Source organism: Ahaetulla prasina, chromosome 1 (assembly GCF_028640845.1).
Source record: "Ahaetulla prasina isolate Xishuangbanna chromosome 1, ASM2864084v1, whole genome shotgun sequence".
Lineage (NCBI taxonomy): Eukaryota > Metazoa > Chordata > Lepidosauria > Squamata > Colubridae > Ahaetulla > Ahaetulla prasina.
Genome location: NC_080539.1, coordinates 180,969,909 through 180,996,807, shown reverse-complemented (window position 1 = coordinate 180,996,807; position 26,899 = coordinate 180,969,909). Strand labels below are relative to the sequence as shown.

Here is a 26,899-nt window from a genome sequence, read left to right as displayed (position 1 = left end):
GGATTGCTCTTCATGTCCCTCCAGTGCAATTAAGTGGAGTTTTAAAAATAATGAAAGCTTGTTAATCAACAGACCTAAAAATTGAACATGATTGCAAACATTGAGGGAGACAGTATTATACCTTGGATCTCTCTGTCTCTGTTTCTCTCTCTCTGTTTCTCTCTTTCTCCCTCCCTCCCTCTCTCTCTCTGTAAATATAGACTTCTTAGAGGTGTATCATATTATAAATACATTAGAAATGTTTTGCTCTGAGGATATGAAACATTCCTGTAAAGGTTAAATCAATAAAAAAAATGATTTGGCCACATTCCTAAGTATGGCTAGAACAGGTAGTCTGTTGTTTAATGTGCCCTTGAGTTTTTGGATCACATCATTATGGTGCAGCAGAAAGGACTTGCTCAAGGCATGCTAATGTATACAGACATTCTAGAAAGTACCATCAGCCACAGTTCATGCAAGCAGCTAAAACACATATTTAGATATATTTGCATTTGTGTGAAAATTGTATTGTGAGGGACTATATTTAGCAAGGGTGGGGGTTGGGGTTGGGGAGAAAGTAAAGCAACAACTTTTAAAGCTTTTTATTGATCATAAGAAACTTGGAAGCATAGAAGTTCTGTTGCAGCTACTTGCAGTAAACGATCAGTTTCAACTCATGTTTAATACGACTCGGTCTATAACATTTATCTAAATTTTTTTGGAAATTTGTGTATTGACATAATATTTATCTGTGATGTATTCACACGTTTTGTATTGTAATAAGTAGACATAATATTTATTTGCTGTCACAAAACCAGTATGTTTGTAATGTACAATACATATACATATACATATACATATACATATACATATACATATACATATACATATATTGTTGATTGGCCAACTCACAACTGATTAGTCAAATCAAATCTTTATTATACTCGAGTATATACGGCTTATACTTGAGTTTTGTTTTTTAAGCCCTCGGCTTATACTCGAGTATATACGGCTTATACTCGAGTTTTTTTTCTTTTTCACATTTTACCGGACTGAAGCCCTGCGGTGCAGTGAGAGGGCGGGCGGGGAGCCGCCAGCCTTCTCAGCTGAGGGAGGAGGGTTTCAACCGGTGGTGCCTCATTTCCACCGCTTATACTGAGTCCCCAGTTTACCCCAGTTTTTGGGTAAAATTGGGGACCTCGGCTTATACTCGGATCGGCTTATATTCGAGTATATACGGCTTATACTCGAGTATATACGGCTTATACTCGAGTATATACGGCTTATACTCGAGTATATACGGCTTATACTCGAGTATATACATATACATATACATATACATATACATACATACATACATACATACATACATACATACATACATACATATATATATATATATATATATATATATATATATATTGTTGATTGGCCAACTCACAACTGATTAGTCAAATCAAATCTTTATTATACTCAAAGAGCAGCATAAGGAGGGTAGGGAACAGTCAATTAAAAAGTACAGAAAATACATCAGAGTTTTTAAAAATATAATTCTAAAAAGCTATGTTTTTAAAAAGATATAAAACAAACATTATTTTTTAATACAAGGATTCATGTTCATTAGGATTATTTTTTGGCACAGGTCATTTTACATGCTGCTGTGTAGAAGCTAGCAACATTATATGTGGTATAGCAGGGTTGGTATATGAAAGCAGCAGGGAGATCTAAAACGGTCGTGCCTGTCCTAAGTATTTATGCAATAAGGGTGAGATGACGCTAGTGCAAATATCTCTGTAATGCAGGCACTAGAGAAGTACATGCTCTATTGTTTTTGTGTGTCCAGGGTTATAGGGACATTGTTTCTTCGGGACGGGAATTTTCCTGTATCAGCCTTCATGATAGTTGAAGGGAAGGTATGACATGAAGCCAATGTAAAGACTCTCCTGGCTAGATACTTTGAGTTTACAGTAGTTAAGTATTTCCTAGGGAAAGCACAGTACCTGTTGCATTTATTGGCAGAAAAAGTTGAGAATGTAATTGACTAGTCCCTTTTTTGTCCTAGCATTTTAAAGCTGCTTTCTTTCCTCCTTCCTTCCCACAAAAATAATTCTGTATTATTGTTTAGTCTCACACAATTTTAATGCGTTTTAAGCACTAATGTGATAATGAATAATTTTTCTAGGCTATGTTTATATTCATTTAAAAATATATAAGAAAGCAACAAACCCAGCAAAACCTGTTTGTAATGGGTGAAAATAAAGAGTACTTTTAAAAAACAAGATTTTGAGAGATTCAAAGATGACATTCCCCCCGCCCCCCTTCTATGGAATGTTCTTGGATTGTTCCATTTTTTTATCCAGTTAGGGATTTGCAGGCAGATTTACTGTAGAATAATTACTAAATGAATATTACTATAGTGCTATGATAATATAATTTTATTCTGAAATAATGCCTCTGTTAATAACATAGGATTATATACTCATTTTAGCTTTTACTAAAATGTTAATAGTTCAATATTAGAATTTATGAAAGTAAAATGTGTTTTCTATGAATGCTTTTTAATGTATCTTCAAATGGAACGAATGCTTATATAAAAAGGTAATTCAGTGTTGTATGTATTATGTGTTAATAAATAAGCTACAATTTTATAAGATTATATATTTCAACAAGGTTTGCAGAAAAATGTGACTTTCTAAAAGAATTGATTATTTGAGCTTTTATTTACTTTTGGTAGACTTAAATAAAATTAAAACTGAAGTTATTTTAAAATTAAAACATTTTCTGGTAGTTTGATGTAATAGCAGTAAGCATATACTCTTCCTGAGTTTGAGTTTCAAGCATGCTTAGTTAATTATTGCAGTTATCCATTTAGTGACAGATTTGAATGAAGTATTATTGTACACTGGCTAGATATACCTCTTCAGTCTTCATGTGCAATATAGATCAGAAGTGGAAAAACCTTGCTGAAGCTAAACATGTTTGAAGTTGGTCAGTTTTGGGAGTTCCCTTTGCTGTCTGCTTTTAAATTACGATAAGATCTCTGTAACCACATCATCACCTATCAAATATTAGTACAGATGATCCTGTTTTAATTATTAGATTCAAAATTTCATGTTCTGTTTTTAACCTTTCTGACGTTTTATTGTTTTTCTCCTTTCTTTTACCCTTGTACATTTTGTGAAACTATGTTATCTATTTACATGTACCATTTGATATATATTTTATTTGGTACATCAAAATAATATACTTGTTTGTATCATGATAATTTTACATGTCTCATTATCAAATACGGTGTTGAGATTTTTCCTGTAAAAAATAAATACTCTCTCTGGCTTTTCTGTTGTGATTTTGCTATAGAGTACCAGATTATAACAAGATAAGTAATATTTTGTAGAAGTCTGAATAAAATTAAGAAAAATGTGCATTAAAATAAAAATGAAGTAAAACAAAAAACAAATTTGTGAATTTCTGCCTAAGCAGTTTTTAACACAGGATTTTTAGTTCTAGTATATTAAATACTGAAAGCTCTTTTTAATTCTCTATAGTTTCACTCCAATGAATGCATTGTTTCATTATTATTTTAAAGGAAGAAATAATGGTCTAACTACCTTTGCTAGAATCAATTGGATATTTTCTATAAGAATAATAAATGTATTACTTTTGCAAATATTCCTGACTTTCTCAAAATACTGGTTTTCCTCCAAAAAACATAATGTAGTTTCCTTTTTGTTACTCCTGGGAGATATTTCTGTGTTGGGACTATGTTACTGGATCAGAATGCAGTCTTTTTGTGTTAACACGCTTCATCTGATACAAGGAGAAAGTAGAGTGAATTCTTAGTTTAAGAAAAGAGAAAAATTGAATACAAAATTTATTTCCCTCAACTCCCGATGTACAAGTCAAACTGAAAAACTGATTTTGTTATTTAGCTAATATTTTTATAGAACATTTAATTATTTTTTCATATATGTTAAAACAATCAGCTGTTATGTAGCTCCTCATTTCTTTCCCATCCCCTTGCAAACCTCCAAGGCAATTTGTATAGATTATAGATAGTCCTATGGGTGAGCAGATTGATGTGTTTGACTAAGAAATATACATATGAATAATCCACATATTTTAAACGGATGTTAAATTGGTTTATGATTTCAGATATTTTGCATAATGCTCACCTTTGAAATATTCTTAGTATGCATTATGCATTGCAATTGAGAGACTTAATAGCTATGAATTCACTGCCCCCTCATTTTATTGCGTTTAAGTAATCAGATAGTTGTAACTTTCAAAAATGTTACATTTGAAAGGTTTTTTTCTTGATATATGTGAATATGTAATCTTTATTAATGCTCAGTTGAGCATATACTTTTTCTGTACACAGAATTTTATTGCAGAATTACTGTTTTTGTAGATTTTAAATATTTGTTAGCCCCTTGATATTTCAGGTTTGAAATATTGACTCTTAAATAAAGGTTGACATATAAAAGGAAATTTAATTAGCCTGAAGACAGAAGCATCTGATCACTGCTAACAACAAGCCTGAGCAGTTTCAGATAAAGAAATATCCTACAAATTGGATGGTTGGGCTGCAATATTGCACTCGTTCCTCTAAAATAATATTAAGCAGTGTAATTTGTTATTAAAATATATTTATTGCATTTATACCAATGCCTTCTTGACTTAAACAAAGCATTTTAAAGATTTGTGAATTTATGTGGCTGTCTGCAGTCTATAGAGAACAGCTTTTGGTCACAATATAATACATTGAACAAGATAGGCCTTATTTCCCCCCCCCTCAAATGAGTATGGATATAGTTGAGAGTTCTATTATGTAATGAAGTGAAGAAATATATTTATTTCAAATTTCATTATATAATAGAACTCCCAATTATGTCCATATTCATTTGAAAAAACAATAAGGCCTATCTTGTTCAATGCAATGTCCGAGTAAGTTTTCATAGGATGTGGCTTAAGGGATACCTTTTAAACTTTATTTGATTTTGATTTTAAAACCATAGGAAAAAAGACAGAAATACTATAATATTTGTACTTTTTAATGTTATATTTCTTTAATAAACCAATTTAATTGATTAGTAGGCATAAAATTCTGATAGTGTTTAATGTTCTAAATTTGCTGTCACAGAGAGCCCCCTAAATTCAAATTTATTATATTCTGGGATTCTGTAAATGGACAGTTTGTTATGTTTATTAACAGTGCAGATTTAATAGTATTCCATCAGTTGCAGAAGTTAAATTTGAGGATTGGTAGGGTATCTATAGCAGATTATAATTGCATGTGCCATATCCTCTTGTTTGCAATACTTGGAAATTATTAAATACCCGTAAGAGTGGGAGCTGGAGCTATATTTTGATCTTACCTTATTTGTTCAGATGGGTTTTTTTTTGGGGGGGGGGTTATTTTGTTACCTGAAAGAAAAATGACCATGTAGACACTAACACACAATGCACTCTTTAAATGTTGGACTGTTTTATTTGCATTGCAGCAATGTACATTTGAAATAGAACCGAACTTTTTAGCTAGCAATCCTAAAAACGTTGCTAAGGACCACTGTGGTATTTACTTTTGTAAATTGTAATTTGTTTAGGATAATGTCTTTAAACAGAAAGTAAGTTGACTGAAGAAAACATATTTTAAGATTTCTAAATAAGATACTCTTTAAGGTTTTATTAGACCACCTCTGAAGAAATCACAGCATGTTGTGAGGATTCTTAGCAGTACTGCATATTAAAACGGATGGTGGAGTATTTTAATATTTTTGTGGCCTGTTAATTCAGTGTACTAGACTTGACATTTCTTTACTTTTTAAAGGAATTCAAGGTGCTAGCCCTACTACGACTTCAGTTTTCAAGTATACACGAGTGCATCATTAATCATAGGAAATGCAAAAATAAATAATAGAGTTCCCTTGGATTTTTCATGTGAATACTTAAGTTTTCCTCTCTTTTTTTGTATATACAGCTGAACTATTTTGATAACCCTTAACCTTTACTTCAACAAGGAGGTACAGTATAAAAATATTGCCTCAGTCTTCATAGAGCAGCTCTAAGGAAAACTTTGGTAGAATATTTGTTGGAAAAAACCAAAAGTTTCTATACAAACTAACTTAGCTCAGCCTCATTTCTATATTTTAGACCACCAATGTGTAAAATTAAAAGCACATGGATTTTGAATCACTAGAAAATGTTTTAATTGATTAACGCTGTATGAAGGTAAAGAAGTAAAGTAAGTTTTGATTTGTGAATGGTTCTATTCAATAAATTTTAATCCTCTATGCCTGATAAAATCTTAGCCTCTCCTATGAATTAGCTTTTTTTTCACTTACTTGTTTGTTTAAGTGTCTAATACTTTGGTGTTCTTTTAACTAACTGGAACATTTTTGTTTTTAGGGAATCATATCAGATTAGAGTATTTGATCAACAAGGGGAGAATATCAGTAGTTACTGGTTCAATAAATAACCCAATTCATTTATATATCTATATTGTGATTCTAAAATTTTTAAATGTAAAATCATCAAATAAAAATTATTGTAAGTAAAAACACTTTTTTACCCAATGTTCAAAATAGTTTAGAACTGATATATTAGTCTTGAATAGTGTAAAACATTTGTTTCTAATAACATTGATTTATTAATTTTACAAATTCTGATAGGAATACTCTGCAATATATAACATAAATTGTAGTTAATATAACTCTTGTATTTTCATATTTCAGGGATTAAAATCACATTGGGGGAACTATTAATTGACCCATTTTTATAAACTAGTGATTTAAATTTTTGTGTTTAATCAGTGAGATATGCAATATACCACAGCATGCAGATTATTGGAAATATAACTTGCCTCTTTCTTTTTTGGCGGGAAACAGTAACTTAAAAAGAAGCAAGAAAAAATTGAAGAAAAAAATTGGTAGCTTAATCTCATGTATTATTTATATATAAACTGAAAGTTCAGGTGCAAATGGTGGGCATAACTCAGCTGGAAATTCTTACTCACAAGCCAGTGAATGGAATAGAAGCTATGCAAGAACACAGGTGTTCCATTCTTTTAAACAAGTTCCTGTGGATTATACTGCAGTCTTTTTACATATGTTATTAGAAACCTGGGGTATATTTTTCATGCTACTTATCTATAATTAATTATTTTTAATTAAAACTTTAGGTATTTCATGTTGATCATTACATGGAAAATAGAAAAATACATTCAGAATTGCCCTGATTTACAAGGGCAAGACTATATACATTCTCATCACATGTACACTGATTAAGTTCAATGTTCCTTTCCAAACCCTAATATCATTTTATTTGCCAATGTGCCTAATAAGGAAAATATGACTGAATATAAAAGCTTTATATATTACTAAACTGAACGCAAAGGCATCAATTCAGAATCCATTGCTAAAGGGACACGATACATTGCTGGTAATAAGAATCAGAGCACTTTATTTATACACAACAGTTGTCAGTGTTTAGTGTAGCTAACTTAACTTGCATATATGTATTTATTTAGAGAAGTACTTAAAGAGAAATAAGCTTGAATTTGTATGCCATGAACTAATGGTCAAATAAAGTGATCTTTTGTCTGAAAATTTATTTTAGATTAGCTTCATCCTCTTTATTTAAATAGGAAGTATTTGAAAAGTTGCTTTGCCCATATCTTTTCTCCAAAAAGGGAGGAATTAACAGTCAGCAATACACATTATATTAATTAGAATTATCACTGTTTTCCCTGTGGATATTAAAAGCAAAAACAATTTCCTATGCATATAAACTTATTTTTTTTTCTATTGTAAAGCCGGAATAGGGTCTGGTTATTTGTAAACATTTTTGGGGTGGGGGGAAGGGGGAGAATCAGTTGGAAAATACCTGCTGCATTTTTGTCTTGCATGCTAGTTGCCCATTACAGTATAATTCCATGTGAAGATGATCTTGCAGAAACTAAGTTTTCAGGCATATGACTCTCCAGCTCATCATTAAAGCTTGGCATATCAGAAATTAAATAGGTTCCTCTGTTCATGAGTACAAGGCTTGCTTCATGTCCAATTATGCTCAAAGATTGCAGCGGATTCACATGCTTCAACAGGAGCCAGTTGAAACGTGTGAAGTAGGAGGGGTAAACTGAACTCCAACCATCAGCTAGATACAATACACGTTCAATGTAGGTGCACACTGTGACAGCATTCCAAGCATCGGGGTTTTTTTTTCCTTAGCAGGAAAAGGAAAATCACTCACTTTCAGCCCTAACGTAAGTTCCAGCCAAGATGGACAGCATTAAGAAAATATTGTAAGTGTTTTGATTTTGTTCCCTTTCTATAAGTTGATATTGTTTAGATACTTTTGCAGTATTTCAAAGAGAAAAGGAAAACAATCTCTCCTGCTACTGCTCCAAGGACTATGAACAGACTTTGGCCTTAGGCAGCTTTTTCTACATCTTTTGAAACTAAGTCTCAGCTGTACAGCAAATACTGCAGAGATCAGTGAAGCTATTTAGACATATTATGCTTTCTTAAAATAGGCAATCTTTTATTTCATATGGTATTAATATATGTACTGACAAATTCAAAAATATCAGAAATAGGAAGGATCAAAGGGGTTTCAGAGATGCTATTTGGGACTTAAGAATTTTCCTTACGTAAAGGCAGACTTTGAAATAGTTGGAGTAAGATCTTAGTTAACCTTTTATCTCATATTTTTAAGTGGCAATTTTAATAGATATTTATACAGAATTTCCTAACATGCATTATTACAATTGTAGAATCTTACTGATCAGTGTCTTTGCTCTGCTTTACTACTCTATTGTTTTGTTGCCAGGGATTTTCTTAGCTTGTGGGCATATTTATTTAGAACTGCATAACAGACTTCCTGTAACTTTTGGTGGATGCGAAACAGCATTTTATGCTGTGAACAGAAACAAATGCATGAGATCCTCTATTATATCATACACTTTTGGCAGGTCAATTAGGTGCCACAGGATACTTGGTTTAATCAAATTTTAATTGTGGATTTAGCTTGCCAATGTCTGACTGAAAAATTGTATAAGAACTGTTTTTGTCTTTAACAATTTCATCAGATATTGGGAAATATTGAGCCCTGTTTGCCTTCTGCAGTGACTTTACTGCTTAGTCATGGTAAAACTTTTAAAAGGTTGGCATCTTATTCTCCATTCTTTCATGCATTATGCTTCGTATTGACAGCATCGTACCTTGAACACTGATCTGACAACCATACAGTGGTTTCAGTATCTGCTTATGATTATAGAGAGAAGATAAAATCTCCTGGCCACTCAGGTGTTCATAGTAAAATGTGTCAAATTCAGTTAATATTCAAATTAAAAGAGCACTACCACTGGTTTTACTCAAACCAAGTTAATTTAGATTAGAAAGTTTAAACACACACATATAGCAAACTATTTTTGGAAAATCAGCAATATTTCATAATCTTTGGAAACTCAAAGACTTACCCCAGAAGAAGTTTTGCTGACAAGGTGTCACTGAGCTAAAAAGACTGTTCGATGCCATTGCTCTCCCCTCCTGCCGGTGTTTCTTCTGGTGCAAAGAATCTTTGAAGCCTTATACTGAAATCAGAAATCATAGCCAAGGTCCATTAAGTTTTGCAGCATGTCTGGTGTGTATAGAATCTAGATGTATTTCCATTCTGACTACAGTAAAAAAGCAAACATGCTGCGTTACTGGTAACATGCAAAAAAAAGTAAGGAAACATCAGAAAAAGAAAATGAAGAACTATTTGACAGATCTAGAACTACCGAACAGAATGTGGTTTGAGAGTACTTACTGACTCTGATGGTCTTCGTGGCTGTTGGTGACCTGTTGAGATTAACCATTTAAAAACCAAAGGCTTCTTGCTGTGTCCTCTTGGAGAAAGTTTGCACCGCACTTGTGGTTCTGTGGTTGTTTGTGAGGCGAATGAAGCATTTACACAATCCAAAAAAGCAAAAGCTTTTAAAACTCCTTTTTTTTGCAAGCCCTGTTACTGGAGAGACAGAATCATGTGGTTTGTGACATCATAGAAGCCAAGTAAAGTGGGACTGCCCAGCACTGTGGCTTTTCCTTTCCTCCTCCTTTTAAAGTTTGACAAAAGGCCCGTGGTAAGGCCCTTTCTGGAATCCAGAAGGATCTAGCTTTTTAATTTTTGTGACTCATGAGGATTTGGAGAGCATACAAATTGCTGAAAGAGCTTCAACTCCTGTGCCGTTGAAGCATATGGACAGCAGAACTTCAATACTCTGTTTCCCTGCTTGCTTCTCTCTTCTTTCTCTCCCCCCACCCCCCACCCCCACCTCCTCTGCTTCCTTATTGTGTCTGTGGAGAAATAAACCAGAATTGGCACAAATGTCTGTGTGAAATTCTGAACAACAGTGATGATTTACAATAATTTACATATTTGGATTGTATCTCGATCTTGGGGTCTGCTTCATATTTGCTGGGTAGCTGGATTCCTTCTGTTTTTCTTTTTCTCCTTGTCTTCCTGAGCTTGTGAATCTGTAACTCATTGTGAGAAACTTTACCTTACCTCAAGTTCTCCTAGCAGGCTGCCTACTGGGGCTGTGTTTTTGGGGCTGTAATTGGCTGTCACTGAAGTGTTAGTTTCGGGATTCCTGAAATCATGTCTGTCTATGTTACATTCTCCTAAAGCTAGCTGGCAGCTTTCTGTAATGAACATTAAATGCAATTATATGCAGCCTTTTCTGTTTCCTAGAAAACCTGTCATCTTTATAGTGTGACTTACTTGCATATTTTAGAAAGAGGACACACTATGCTGTATTCTGATATCTTTCTGGTAGTTAATGTGAAATAATTATACATTTAATGTGTTCTATTAAAAACAAAATATTACTTAATGTTGACGGAGAGATTTCTGTATAAGCAGATTTCAAAGGCCAGTGGGAGATGCTTTATTTGCGTTGAAACATAAATCAGATTCATAGGCATTGCTTAGGCAGTTTGTCATATAAATTTATATGGTCTTTTAAAGTGTGTTAAAATACAATTATCTATCAAAAGCTTTAACTTTATTAATGCACATAGTTAAAATGAAGCTGGTGTTCTGTCTGTAATTTAGGCCTCAGAATAAATTGCATCATGCTGTGTAGACTAAAGAATATTGTGCACAGACATTGTGTGTTAGCATTATTTGCCTATTTGTGTTTTGGACAAAATTGAAAACATCTTTCAGAAACTGCCTAATCCCTGGCACTATTCCTATGTTTCTGTGGGTAATCTTGTTAATATGGTCATAGACCCATTGACTCTCAATACTAATATCTTTAGTAATTTAACTGAGGATAGTAGTTTAACAAAATATTAAAAATTTTTGCCTTCTATTGAAATCCAAGTAGACAGTGAATAAAACTTCAGGAAAAGAGTTTATTTATGCCTATAATGCATAAGGGATATGAGTACATAATAAATAAAGGGGAGAAAGTACGTTTAAAAGAAAAAAATGCAAACAATTTTTGTCTGGATTTTTATATCTTTTATATCTATTTATGAATTCCATAATTTTAATATTCCTAAATTCTGTATATGTAAGGTATCTCATACTTCTCCTCTTTTAAAGCTTTTAGTGTGCTAAAGTAGTATGCTACACATTTAAAAATTCTAAATGGTAGTATACAACTAAAAGAATCACAAGAAACAAAGATGTAAAATTATATCAATTAATTGTGTCATATGTGAGAGGATTTTGTAAATTTTAATATAATAGCAATTTTAGATTTTAATTTGTTACAGTGTGTTCCTATGCATGAATGAATATTTGAAATAAAATCTAATAGACATGCATAGCATTCTGAGTCTACACACAACTACCCCCCACTCAGTCCAATAGGACTCTCCCAGGTAAGCCTCTATAGGATTACTATGTTAATGATGTAATTTAATTTATTAAACATCAATTTATAAATGCATATAATTTTCTTTGCCAAAATAATTGATAAATGAAAAAATATCTTTAAAAAATCTTTAAATCACAAATTTGGGACAAAACTCTAGAAATTGTACTTTTGGCTAAACACGTCTAACTTAGATTACCTTTGATATCTTGATATTACAGAAATCTGAGTTCTTGTAGTATTCTCTCAATATATTTCTTAAATATTTTCTTTAACTTTATTTGAAATATTTTGGGTATAATTGTTTTGTATTTCCATTAATGCATGAGTTCAAATTTTAGGTTCCTGCAGAATCTTGTAGGGAGCAATGAATCTGACTGTAAGAGACATCTTTTAACATCTTTTGCTGTTTTGTTTTGCATTTATTTGTTGTATTGGATTTGTTTAGAATTCTCAACATATCAATAACTATCGTTAGAAAACACATGTTTAAAAAGAAAATAAAACTTCTGATAGGTCTTTAAATATAACTTATGATCTGTATCCTCTAAAATTGTACCTAGAAAACTGGAGGAGAGATACATAATGATCTCTTTTGTTTGAAAAAGTTCTATATCAAGGTGGATTTCCAAAGAAATTGTGGTGATCAACCACTATTTTCCATAATTTGTGAGGAAAATGATGAAGAAAACATTAACAGCTATCTCTTTAGTAGGTTACAGCGCGGCTATTTAGAATCTGGTGTTGCAATTCATTGGGAAGCAGGTTTTCTTGCTTATATCTTTTTCTTCATCTAAAAATAAATATTCAGTTTTCTAGGTTGATTTGGCCAAAAGATGTCTTTGGCAATGAATAGGGAAAGATTTTGGTCCAACTTGTAGTAATAGACATTTGTCATCTGATATTAAAAAAGCACAAGCATAATCAGAATAATCAGATTTATTTTGCTATAGAATCACAAATAAGGTGATGTTTATATTTATTTATATAAGCTATTGAATCACAAAATGTCCAAAATCTATTTGGGAAACCTATAGTCTTTGCTTGTATGAAATAGTTAAAAGTGAACATAGACAAGTATTTAGGAAGAGTGCACAGTATAAAGCATATATTTTAGAAGGTTTATTTGTACTGTAGACATTTATTTTTATAACAGGTTTAAACAGAATTTCTTGCAACGGTAGCATATAGATGATGTTCACCACAATAAATAACATAATGACGCGATTATTAGATGGGTTTTCACCAACTTCCAGACATTGCTCTTTTACATTTGAATCTATGAAATATAAAGTCAATTATTGCATTATTTGAAAGGTGTAATATTGTAAAGCATAACTTTGTTCCATAACCTGCCTAAAGTCACTCTGCTTTCTATTCTAGCATTCTTCAAACTTTATATCTTATAATTGTCTTTCCTTAATTTATTTAGCAAACTACACTCAAACATAACATGTATAATTATAGTATTTCAGTATTTTGCATCAACATGTTTTTGTCAGAACTTGAAGTTACAATTTTAAAATAGCTTCAATATAATCAGCAGTGCTAGGCTCCCATTAAAAAGCAAACACTTTACTTCGCCAGTTTTTCATATATGTAGCTGCCTAAAGAAATGATAACATTTAAGAACACCACAATCCGTTTTACTACATAGTAGACAAATTTGAAGATGTTCCATGCATGCCAATAAATATTGTTGGAAAACTTTTCTGGGAGTGTTTTATTTTGTTATGCTTTATTCTTCAGTATGGAATAATAACGTTCTTAATTTAAGAAGAGCTAGTATAGAAATTCATAGGATGTATGCCTAGTGCTAGTAAATATATTAATAACATTTTCCCATTTTGCCTTCATTTAATGATGCTTGTAGGCTGCAAGAAATGAAGAGAGGCTTCCCTAGAAGTTCCCTTTTTATTTTTTGTTGTTGCAACAGTGTGAGTTAGATTAATCTGAGAGATAATGAATGGCTCAGAATCACTTGGCAAGTATCATAGCTAAGTGGGGATTTGACCCTGTGTTTCTTTGGTCTATGCACAATATTCACAGTGGCTTTATTGCTATATTACATTAGCCACTTGGAATTAAAGATTAGTCACGTCTAAAACATGTTCCCTATAATAGATTAAGCGCTTATTTAAACAATAGCTCTTTTGTTTTCTGAAATCGTTTTCCTTTGTCTCCTATTAGAAGGTAATATGTCTTTTTTTTGCAGATACAAAAATTATTTTCAGTTGGACAAAAGAGAATGCTTAATCTGTTCTTCTGTTTTCAGAGTATAATTTAAGATGGAGTTGTAGTTGACTAAAGTAATGCAGTTTTTCTTTTTTTTGAGATCTATCTTCTGAGATGAAAATCTCAACGAATATGGCTGAAAACAAAACAAAAACATCATTATTAAATTTTGAACCAGCAGTAGAAAAAGTAATCACAACCCCCCCTTTTCAAGCTTATCTTTGCTTGTTCAGAAAATGCATGATGCGAAATAGGTTGTTTATCTGCTTGAATTGTCTCAAATCTTCATATTCTGGACAGAATGAAATTATAAATGTAGTGTGGAGGCAGTAGCTACATTTTGCTTAAATGTTGAATGAATGTATTGATATGGAAGGAGAAACTAGCGTACTCTTCCTCTGTTTAGGATATAGTATTATTTCTTTTCTAATTTGATAAAAACACAACTAGTCTTAACAATTCTGGAGGATGCCTATTGGGATCCACCAAAATTGTGAAGTGTACTTTTGTTTCTATCCAATTGGGATAAAAGTTGGGAAAAGCTAGGGCTGAGACTGGGAGAGAATACACCATATCCTAGATCAGGTTTAGAAAAACTGTCCATTGAGGTTTTCCTGAGGAGTCCTAAACAATGGCAGTGTTGTTTTGAGCTGCTAGGAGCTGTAGTATAAAACATAGGCTTCACCAGAGTAATCCTTGATCATCTGTCGCAACCTGTTTAAAAAGAAAAACAGGAATTTTTGAGAAAGCCTTAAGAGTAACTAAGCCTTATTAAGTTCGATTAGGAATTTTAAAATTGCTCCTCAACAGCTTTTGATTGAGTAAAAATAAGGGGGGGAAATCCCCAACTTGTCTTCTGCTTTCTTTGACAGATCATAGGATGTTCTCCTTCATGAGAGATTCTAAGGGAACAGAACCATTTTTATGAATTTTCTGGCTATCATAAGAATAATCAGTGTGGTGTTAAGGAAAGAGAATCATAGTAATGTACATATACTTCAACTGCAGTAGATACTTGGGTTTTTTAATCAATTGAGTTTAAATAGCAATATTTAACACTAGTAGGAAGAGTTTTATCTTTTAAAGAAGATGTGGTACTGCACACTGAATTGTGCCAAGCCATTTTCTCATCAGTTTTAGAGAGAACTAATGTCACAAAAGGTATATTAATATCTCTGCCTCATATAATCACTAGAGATTATTAGAGAAAATAGTGGTAAAATTATTTTTCCTATCTGTTGCTCTTAATAAATATTTTATTCTATATCGCTGCATTTTGGAATTTGTGCAGTATGTTAGCATAGCTTGTATTTAAATATAACAAACCATTACCTTCAGAAACTTAAACCATTATTGCTTTTTGCTCCTTCAGTCTCAGTTTTCATTGAAGAAAAAAAAATCTGTTTTGCACAAAATATGGGAAACTTGTCTCACATAACAGTTGAGGATGTGGCTAGGTTAAAACAGGAAACTGCTACCCACAATGCAATGTTACTTACACTACCACTTAATAAAATTTATTTCAAACATGCTACTGACAAAACCAAAGAAAAATAATACCCAAACTATGCTAGTTAGTACTCTAAAAATATATATTCCAAGAAAATGCAAGCAATCTCTTGAGAGCCTTTTTGCTTAGTGAAATGATTACTGCCTGTAATTAAAGTATAGGAATTTTCATAGCTTGAGAACTGAATTGTTCTTTTGATAACAGCCGCACATACGTAAAAAATAAGTTTTAATAATTCATCATCCACATACGTACCATCTAAGTGCAGAATGGCCAAGCCTGGTATGAGAGAGGAATATCACAAATGGTTATTCAATTTAAGTTTTTTTATTATTTTGATTTAAGTTTTTTGAGATTATTTACTTTTGAGTTTATTTTATTTTGCTATAAGAAAAATAATTCAGCCACAACTAAACTTTTCATCAGTTTGAAATATTCTTTATTTAGGATAGGAACAAAGAAATCCCTTCAAAATGAATCAGATGTGTCTTTAACTTCATATTACTGGACTATCAAATTATTTTAATAATTGATATAGAAAGTGTCTTTATGTCTCAAGCTATTTGTTTGGTGTAAGTTAATAAATTAGCAAATATCCAACTAGAGGGTAATTATTGTAACAGACTGGAGTTTTTTCCTCTTTTCCTTCGGCGCAATCATGTTCTGCATGGGTGCTAGTACACACACATTAAGTGTGATTCTCTTATGAAAGGATTTCCTCTATAGTTAAAGAAACCTTATCAGGAACAGCTGCTCAGTGCTGTGGATCCTATCCATGGACTCATGGTGGTCTGCTGAACAGCGTTCTTCAACTTTGACAGGTGAGACAGAGACTCTCCAGTGCCACTGCTTTTGGATGACTCTAGCTGTGGTTGGAGAAACTGCATCTTGCCAGAATATATGGGTAAGACCACACACAGCCTTTAAAATAGCCATTGTAAGCTTATTTTTAGGCAATATTCATGGCAGTTTTTAAGTTGCATGCCAGTTTCACTCCTGCTTATAGAGTTTTCATTTATTTTACTAATTGCAATTGCAGATTTTAAACTGCAATTGTAAAATTACCTCACAATATTTGCACTAGGGAAAAATATAAACTAATTTTTTAAAGCTTCAATAGAGATTCAGGTTGAAATATTATAGCTGAGTATTTGCGTTATTCATAATTTTTGATGAATGATTTTATAGTCAATTCTTGCCTTGCAAAGTGTAATCAAGCAATGCACATTTGTCCTGACTTCACATTTATACTTGTTCCAGATGCTTTCAGTGCACTAGGAAGTAGGTAGATTAAGGAGTGAAATCTATTAAGTTCAGATATGAAAAAGAACTGGTTTCTCATTTTAACAACTGGGCATTGTTTCTATGTCTTTGTTACAGAGAATTATTTTTAAGCTTCAATTTAATTAGCTACAGACTACCGTATATACTCGAGTATAAGCCGAGTTTTTCAGCACGTTTTTTGTGCTGAAAAACGTCCCCTCGGCTTATACTCGAGTATATACGGCTTATACTCGAGGTTTTTTTTTTCTTCTTCTTTTCACATTATACCGGATGGCGCAAACTTGGCGGGCTTTTGCATTAGCGCGGGGAAGCCCTGCCGGTGCAGTGAGAGGGCGGGGCGGGGGAGCCGCCAGCCTTCTCGGCTGAGGGAGGGAGGGTTTCCCCGACCGGTAGCTGCCTCATTTCCCACCCTCGGCTTATACTCGAGTCCCCAGTTTACCCCAGTTTTTTTGGGTAAAATTGGGGACCTCGGCTTATACTCGGATCGGCTTATATTCGAGTATATACGGTATATATGTTGTTCTTATAGGTGATACTGCTTTATGTATCTAAGAGAGCTGTGCAGTCCTTCAGATTTGAAAGAAAAATAAAGGAGTTCATGTAGCACTGTTTGGCAGTTCTTTAAAACAGGATTGCATGACTTCCCTCCACAGCTGCATTACAGTTTTGTCAAAAGATTCTTGGGGTTAAGAATTGTTGATAAGTCTTCTGTCCAAAGCATTTTGTCCTTTCAGATACAATGTACTGCACAACTCTCTTATCTAATACCCTGAAGAATTTTTTATATAATTTGGGATGCTGTTCAGTATTTTGGCAATCATGAACATCCAATTGGAGATATCTATTCTTTTCGGGTTTTGAAATAATGACTCTCTGTCCCCAGAAAGATAATATCTTAAACTGAAATTGTTGAAAATACGTGTTGTTCAGTGAAAAATGTTTGTTTTGAAAAAGTCTGAAGTCAAACAAATGCCAGAGATGATGCATGAAAAATGGAATATTTTGAAATACTTAATTGCTAATGAGACTTATTTTCAAATATATGTAGGTAGGATTGCAGTTATTGTTATCAGTCCAAAGCTCTTACTCAGGGTGATCTGACTGAGGAATCTCAAGATTCAAATAGAGTGGCTCATAGACTAAAAATAATCTTATAATAATTAAAGCTTTTCATACAGAATTTATCTGGGGATGTAAATGCATTAGATCAAAAAGTCCTTCTAGACTGTCCCAGGTCCAGTTTCTTCCTTGTTAGGGAAGGAAGTCAGGGATGTTCTTTTGCCTGGGATGTTGTTTCATAGTAGTCATAGAGTGATCAATCTCCTATCAGTTTATGCATTATTAAAAAGAAGAAGAAAGAACAAAATGATTATTACGGTTTCATGGCACTCTCTGAGCTTAGAGAGGAGAATATTTGTAGCTCAGGGTTGAAATGAGGGGTCTTTGGTGCTCCCTGAGCTTGGTTGTTTTCTTGCAGACATTTCGTTGCTAAAACTAGGTAACATCATCAGTGCTAATGAAATGACTTGGGTAATGAAGCATCTCCAAGAAAACAATTAAGGTCAGAGAGCACCAAGGACCCCCTCATTTCAACCTGAGCTACAAATATTTTTCTTTACTGAAATAACTATTAATTTGCAGGCTTTGTGTATTAAATTCAGTAACTGTTTCCAAAAATTTATAGATGGGACTGTAATTTGGCAATACTTTTATTTCCTCTATGTTAGGGCTGTCAAACTCACAACCCGGAGGCAGGATGTGTCATGCGCTGGCCACGCCCATGCCCAGTTTAGCGAAGGGGAAGAAAGTCACGATATATCATGTGACGCTGCCGTGACGACACGAGTTTGACACACTCTATGTCAAACTTTTAATTGATCGCTTCGTTAGACTTGCATTTAAAACACTTGTGTTTTTTATTTTGGGCATAAGACATCAGAGAAAAAGAACCAGTTTTGAACTATGTTTATTATTAATGTTGATGTTCAGTAATGTATATTGAAAGACCTGTAATGTAGCATTACATTTTTCTCATGTTAGAATTCCCTCATACAGAGTGAGGAAGCAACAGAAGATAAAATGATGCAGTTGTAACATCTTAATAAAATGTACTCTATTCATGTCCTATTGGTCTTATTGGTAGTGGTAGTGCTAAAAAGAGTGACAAAGCATCTGCCATTTCTCCAAGTATTCCACTCATTTGGAAACAATTGGACATTATGGAGTCCCTGCAAGTTTGCAAAGATAGTAACAAGCTCCCAAAAGTCATAATTTTGTTTGTTTATTCATTATTTTGCAGAGATGTGGTTTCCTTCCTGATGAGCCTTCCTTCCTTCCTTCCTTCCTCCCTCCCTTCCTCCCTCCCTCCCTCCCTCGTATGCTGTAAAAATACAAAAAAGGTGTATAGAAATTTTAAAGATGTCAACTGAATTATTTTACAATTTACTTAATTTTTTGTACAACAAATTACTTTATACAATACAGCTAATCCTCAACATACAATCACAATTGAGCCCAAAATTTATGTTTCTAAATGAGAAATTTCTTAAGTGAGTTTTGCCCCATTTTACAGCTTTCCTTGCCACATTTGTTAAATGACTCACTGGAGTTAAATTAGTAACACAGTTGTTAAGTGAATCTGGTTTTCCCATTGACGTAGCTTGTCAGAAGATTACAAAAGGGGACCAAAATACTGCAACCATTATAAATGTGAGTCAGTTGTCAGGCATCTGAATATAGATCACGTGACCATAGGGATGCTATAACGTTCATAAGTGTGAAAAATGGTCGTAAGTCATTTTTTTTCAGTGCCATTGTAATTTTGAACAGTCACTGAGTCACATATTAAGATCTTAATATGTTTTATATCACAATAATTGTGTGAAACTTTTCTTATCTATCAAGATTATTGTGTGTTTGTGTGTGTGTATAAAATACACACCCATATATTGACAAAGTTTCAGAATAACTGAGTTAGAAGGGATCTTGAAGGGTTTCTAGTTCAACCCCCTGCTCAAGCATGTATGTGTGTGTTTCTGTGTATGTATATAAAATACACAAAATTACACTGTGTATGTAATTAAAATAATACTCAATGTGTATCTATGTGAATGAGTGTGTGTGTGTGTGTGTGTGTGTGTGTGTGTGTGTGTGTGTGTGTGTATTTATTTTCATTCATTCATTCATTCACATGGATACCCATAGAGTATTGTTTTAATTGTGAAAGCAAACACAATTCCAGTTTCTAACCAAATTTTTAGTTTCAAAGATTAAAAGAAAAGGTGCCCAACCTGAAGACTTTAAAAGAACCATCACCCCAGTAACTTTTTTTAAAAAAAATACCTGGGAACAAATTGTTAAGCTGCTATAACATGACAAGATGTTTCCACAGTTCCCACAGGCCTGAACTAACTCTTCTACCATAATCTGAATCAAATTTAAGAGTCTGAGGAACAATTTTGAAATAAAGCAAATTCAGTAGTTGAGTCTAAATCATATTCTTTTTCTATTAGATTAAGAATAAAAATTATATTTTTAATTATATTAAAATTAAAATAAAATATTAATTATGTTTCGCAGTTTTGACACTGAATAGAATATACTTATATCTGACAGTCTCAATTCTCTTTTGTTTTTTTTTACAGTTGTCTTTCCATGTTATAGTATTTTGTGACATTTGTTGTTTCTTTGCTGATTTACGTGATGTTTTACTTATTAAACTGGCTAAATATCACTTTGTTACTTTGTGGTACTCAATTTTGTTTTGGGTGGATTTGCTGTAGCTGCGCAGCAGTATTGTTTATAGCTCAGTTTCAAGAAAAATGATACCAGACGTTTGAAAAATGAAACACTTGTAAAAATTTGTGGCATCTCTACAAGTTAAACATATATTGATGAAAGAGCTGTGGAGAATACCTAATTTGGAACTACTTCAGACAAATTACAAAGAATCACTGAGGGTTTGGGCTTGTGGGCAGGGAGAGAAAAGGCTGGTAGTTTACTGCTCAGTTACATTGCCCCATCCTCATTTCAGACTACAGAATTTAGGCATTGACTTCTGTTTACAAGTTACGTTTTCTTAGCATTTTTGGAAGATGATATTCTCTATGGTTGTATATATAAATGCATTGATTTGTTTTCTTAATTCCGCTAAGGTTATTTTTTTATACCTGAAATATTGGTATTAATTTTGTTTCATGAACAGGGCTAAGTATAGTTGTGGGTTGTAATTTGATTACTTTGTTGCATTACATAGAGTTGTGTGAATGTGAATTGTGTCTGGGGAATGCATACAGTTACAGAATAAAAGGAATTGGTACTTATCTGAGAAATAAGAAAAACGTTTGATTGTTGTTCTACGAAAATAATTTAGGTTAACTTTCTTTGCGTAGGGTTAATATTACGGGCATATGTTATGAAATAACTAGAACTTTTAAAACACAAGTGGTTTTCTTCCTGCTAATATTCATGTACTGTATGTGCACATCTGTAAATTTGCCCTCAGTCTCTTTGAAATGATTGGCATCAAATGGAGTTATGTCCATCACAATTAGTTTGAGTCCATATTGACAAACACTAAATTTCACATTGCGCTAAACATTTTGTCTATGATCCAGAGCATTTTTAAATTTACCATAGCACAAGAGAATGATATAAACTTATCTAAATAATAAGTGTTTTCTTAATTTTACATGTTCTCAGAATTAGAAAGAAAATTGTTCCTTCCTTAAGTTCCACAAGTTTATGAAAATGTACTCCTATTCCTCCTATTTCCTTGTTGCTCCAAATCCTGTGGTAGTACTTTTCTTCTTTGTTACCCTATTAATAATATATTCTGTTAAAACTCTAATTCTAATTTGAATTTACTAGGAGCTTTCTGTTCCAAGCCTTTGCATAGCAGATGATATACTGATGTGTTACATGATATGATATGTCACTTTATTCTAATACAACAAACCATTGCCATTTTATAAAGGTAGTTACAAATCTACTTCTGCATTATATGTTTTTCCAGGCTATCGCCCTACACAAGGCACATCTTTGAAAACTGCTTAGAAATCTTCTGCAAACAATGCATTTCAACTGAGATCAACAGCTGTGACTCTGCAAGCTACTGTTAGTGGTTTCTGGAAGCTAATTTGTTAGCTAACTTACACGCTGAGCTCATTTGCCAAAATACATTGTTGTCATCTGCCCCAAAGGTCATTGTCTTCTACCAGAGATACTACCAGAAATTATAAAACCAAGCACAGTGAAGGGAACCTCTATCTTCCCTCTATCACATTATTATGATGTTGCTCATATTTTGTAGCCATTCAAAAACAGACTTTAGCTATGCAAATTCAAAAATATCTCAATTTTATTACAATATAAATTATTGTACATAGGCTAGAATTAACACATAAATGGATGATAGCTAGCTAGCTAGCTAGATAGATACCCAAATAAGTCATCCCGATAATAAGCCAAATTGGGCTTTTGAGCGGATGGCAATAAGGCCAAGTACTTATTTCAGGGTTCAAAAACATAAGACAAGGTCTTATTTTCGGGAAAACACGGTAGATAGATAGACAGACTGATAGACAGACATATTCACGTGTAAGCAAAAGGGTGCTTCCAGTTTTACAGTTTATAAAGTTAATGTTAAAGCTTCATTAATATAAAACACCAAGCTGTTGTTTCTAAAACATTGGCTTTTTGTCTCTGTAGCATAATATTACATATTAATCTTATAGGCCAGCTTTCCTTAGTTGGGTGTTTTGGTTCTCTTAATGTTTACTTGATGGACAAGAAAACTACATGAATGTATCGAAGAAGTTGCTGAGAGTCAAGCTTCACTCGAAACCAACTTTGCTCTGACCATTACGACACCCATTCATCCGATGTTTTTCTCTTTTTTGTCCATTATTTGTCAAAGAGAATGTACAGACAAATCACTCTTTCTTTCCTGGACTTGTGCTAATTATGAAGAGACTCAAAGATCTCATCTGTAACAATGCCATCATTTGGTAGATGTTAACTTTATATATTCTTTGGTTTTTTGTTACATATTATAGTGTATGACTGCTTTTTTCAGAGGTTTTAAAACTTGTTAGTATTCTATTAAATGATTTTTTAAAAATAATTATTAAAAGCAAGCTTCCTCATGTTAGTTAATGGAAGATGATTTCATGCATAAGGATTCAATGGACAAAGTAGAATGTTGAGCCTTATATAATGTTATTAAGTGATCCTTGATAGCAGAATAGGTGATGCAATTATGTCTCATAAGCCTGGAGAACATGCATCTGATGGTGGTTTACAGTCTTTTCAGCTCTATTTGCTGATGGGACATGAAAGTCTTAACCTGGCCCAAAGTATTCTAATAAAGTGTACAACATGTGTAAAAACCAAAACCAAAACTGAGCTTCTTATTCCTTGCATAGCAAAGCTAAACAAAATAGATTTAGTTCCTGTAGCTGTGTTCTCCTGGTGGAAATTGTCTTGACTTGCTGAAATTTGTTTGCTATGCAATTCTGGATAAAACGTCTTCTTTTCATCTTAGATTCCAAATCCTATCTGTAAGTCTATTGTTGTTACTGGAGTAGCATTTCCCCCTTCTTATGTACATAAATCTATTTAAACAGGTTCAGTCTGCCTTTTGGTCTGATATATAATGATCATGTTAACAGCAATGGCTCATGCCCAACATTCCCTAGTCATACCAATAATGACTACAACGATCTAACACAAATAGATTTCACAGAAGATAATGTTGGAAATTACATAGACTGAAACCATCTCTATTGGACCTGATAGACTATGTGCATACTTCTTAAAAAAGCTTTCCACTGTTATAGCAGAACCCCTAAGCATAATCTTAGAAAAATCTTTCAGGACCAGCTCCCTTCCCAATCTATGGTCACTAGCCATGGTCATCCCTATCTTCAAAAAGGGAGACCCCAGCCTAGTTGAAAATTACAGACCAATCTCTTTATGCTGGGTCACCTGCAAAGTAATGGAATCAATCATCAACCAATCCATTACCCTCCACCTAGAAACAAAACAACCTACTCTCTAATAAACAATTTGGTTTCATAAAAAAATTATCCTGTAATCTACAACTTCTACACTGCAAAAACATATGGACTACAAATCTTGATCAGGGCAAAGCAATAGATGCAATTTACATAGACTTCTGTAAAGCCTTTGATTCAGTAGTACATGACAAACTACTTCTAAAACTAAAATCCTACGGCATCTCCAGACCCCTCCATAATTGGATAACTGCGTTCCTGTCAAACAGGCAACAAGTGGTCAAAATAGGCAGTGCCTATCAAATCCTGCACCTGTTAATAGCAGTGTCCCCCAAGGCAGCATTCTAGGACCAACACTCTTCATATTATAGATAAATGACCTTTGTGATCATATTATAAGTAACTGCGTTCTCTTTGCCGATGATGTTAAACTATTTAATACTACCAACAATGCTGCTACCCTTCAAAAAGACCTTGACTTTGTGTTGGAATGGTCAAAAAATTGGCAACTCCAAATCTCAACCAACAAATGCTCTGTCTTACACATTGGCAAAAAGAATCAGAACACAAAATACAAGCTAGGTGGACATGACCTTGTAGATGACCCTCACTCTGTCAAGGACCTTGGAGTACTCATATCAAATGATCTAAGTGCCAAAGCCCACTATAACAACATCGCCAAAAAGGCATTAAGAGTTGTAAACCTAATCTTGCGTAGCTTCTTCTCCGGTAAGATTATACTACTAATCAGAGCATACAAAACATTTGCTAGACCAATTCTCGAATACAGCTCATCTGTCTGAAACCCACACTCAGTGGTGGGATTCAAGTAATTTAACAACTGGTTCTCTGCCCTAATGCTTTCTTCCAACAACCAGTTTGCCAAACTGCTCAGAAAGTTAACAACCGGTTCTCCCGAAGTGGTGCGAACTGACTGAATCCCATCACTGCCCACACTGCATATCGGACATTAATACAATTGAGCGCATCCAGAAATATTTCACAAGAAGAGTCCTCCACTCCTGCTCGGAAGAAAATACCTTGTCACCAGGCTTGAAATTCTGAGTTTAGAAAATTTAGAACTCCACCGGCTTCGGTATGACCTGAGCATAGCTTATAAAATCATCTGCTACAATGTCCTTGTCAACGACTACTTCAGGTTCAACCACAACAATACACGAGCACACAATAGATTCAAATTTAAACTGAACCGCTCCAATCTCAATTGCAGAAAATATGACTTCAGTAACAGAGTTGTTAATGTCTGGAATGCACTACCAGACTCTGTGGTCTCATCCCAAAATCCCCAAAACTTTAACCTAAGACTGTCTACTGTTGATCTCACCCTATTCCTAAGAGGTCTGTAAGGGGCGTGCATAAGAGCACCAGTGTGCCTACTGTTCCTGTCCTAATGTTCCCTTTAATTGTATTCATTTCATGTATTCAATTCATGCTTATACTTATATATATTATTTAATATGTATTCGACAAAATAAATAAATAAATGTGAGATAGGAAAATGGTCAGTGAGAAAACTTAAAGAATGGAAAGTTGACATCTTTTGGAGGTATGTGCATGAAAACAGAATATATAAGTGTGTGTTGAAGAATGAATTGAAGCGCTTCCCCTATTAGCAATCCCTCAGGTTTCACTGCTGAAATTAAATAGCAAATTGATGGGTTAATTTTATTGATTTTTAATTATGAAGTTTTCAAACTTATTTGAAAAAAATAAGCTCTCAAATGCATATTTCAATTTCTTTTAATTAAAATACATTCAGTCCACACATACAGAATGAATGAATGAATGAATGAATGGAGAAAAAAATAAAGATTTTATCTTTAAGATCATTTTACTGCATATCTCAAGACCTTCAAAGCCTGAAAAAAGTACTTTAAGGAAGAGTATTCCACTCTTATAAAATATTGCTTTATTCCTTACTCCCATTTTCCCCTCTTTCTACTGGGGAATGGTAGTCCCATGATCCTTATCTTGGTAGATTATTGTTTTGGCTATAAGGGAAGAGATTTATGTTCTGCCAAACTGATTTTCTGGTCTCATAGCACATTTGATTTTTTTAGTAAATTGTGGATAAATTATATTTAAATGTAAGACTTTTCAGGTTGAACTAAATAAATAATAATGAATGATGGCTTAATAATCTTATGTACTGCCCTTTGAAAAAAAATGTGAAATTCACCTTATTTGTTCAATATATAATAAAAGTTACGGATGAAATTATATTCCATTGGGTGTAAGAGTTTAGCACAGGGGTGTTAAACTCACATCACGTCATCATGTGACATATTGAGACTTTCCCCTCCTTTGCTAAAATGGGTGGGTGTGGCCAGTGTGTAACACATCCGGCCCATGGGCCAGGAGTTTGACAGCCCTGGTTTAGCACATCCATCCTTGTCCAGTTAAAGCAAATGATCATTCACCAAAATTTGGGAGCTTGACTTTATAGATCAAATCTTTGGACTTTTATGTCTCTATTGAATGTATATGTGTATGTTTTGTAATGATGGTTCATGTGCACTGAATTCTCCTCTACAAAATGGGCATGTTTCCCAGAGAAAACATGATATTACTTTGTTAATCAGGATGGAGCCTTATCCTGCAATGAGACCTGCATTTTGGTCTTTTACCACATCATTTCTGTTTTCTATGTAGACAAAAATAGACATAAAGTAAACCAACCCCAGAAGTCAATTACAGGGTTTTATAGTGATGTACTGTGAAAAATTTGGTCATGTTTTTCATTATACGGAATGTTCTTTCTGAAGACATAAACAGAATTTTTTTAAAAAACCTATGCTTCAGGGTTTTTTAAAAAATATTTTGCCTATTTCTTTAAAAAAACAGATTTTTTTTTAAAAAAAGATCAGCATCTTAATTACATAATAAAACTTTTTATAAAAATACTTATAGAGTATAATTTTTTTACTGTTTGGATTTTAGTGACCAAGGTCTACTGCAGAGTTCTTTTTTCAAATAAATACGAGGAGA

The 26,899-nt window shown here is 33.3% G+C and overlaps 2 protein-coding genes across 9 annotated transcripts in view; one reads left to right on the top strand and one right to left on the bottom strand.

The window, feature by feature from the left end:
* RUNX2 (RUNX family transcription factor 2) overlaps positions 1-9,966 on the bottom strand; it is a 257,072-nt gene extending 247,106 nt beyond the window's left edge. The window contains exons 1-2 of one of the 4 annotated variants that reach the window (XM_058183448.1): positions 9,787-9,966; positions 9,455-9,568 (exon numbers count right to left, since the gene is read on the bottom strand). In XM_058183448.1, the coding sequence (XP_058039431.1) occupies positions 9,455-9,512 (58 nt within the window). In that variant the 5' untranslated portion in view covers positions 9,513-9,568; positions 9,787-9,966. Of the gene's footprint in view, positions 1-9,454; positions 9,569-9,786 lie in introns of those variants that run through there. The other 3 variants (XM_058183463.1, XM_058183489.1, XM_058183482.1) reach the window with 3 other exon arrangements.
* Positions 1-26,899, top strand: part of SUPT3H (SPT3 homolog, SAGA and STAGA complex component) — a 291,243-nt gene that overhangs the window by 27,533 nt on the left and 236,811 nt on the right. The gene's annotated exons all lie outside the window — the stretch shown is intronic.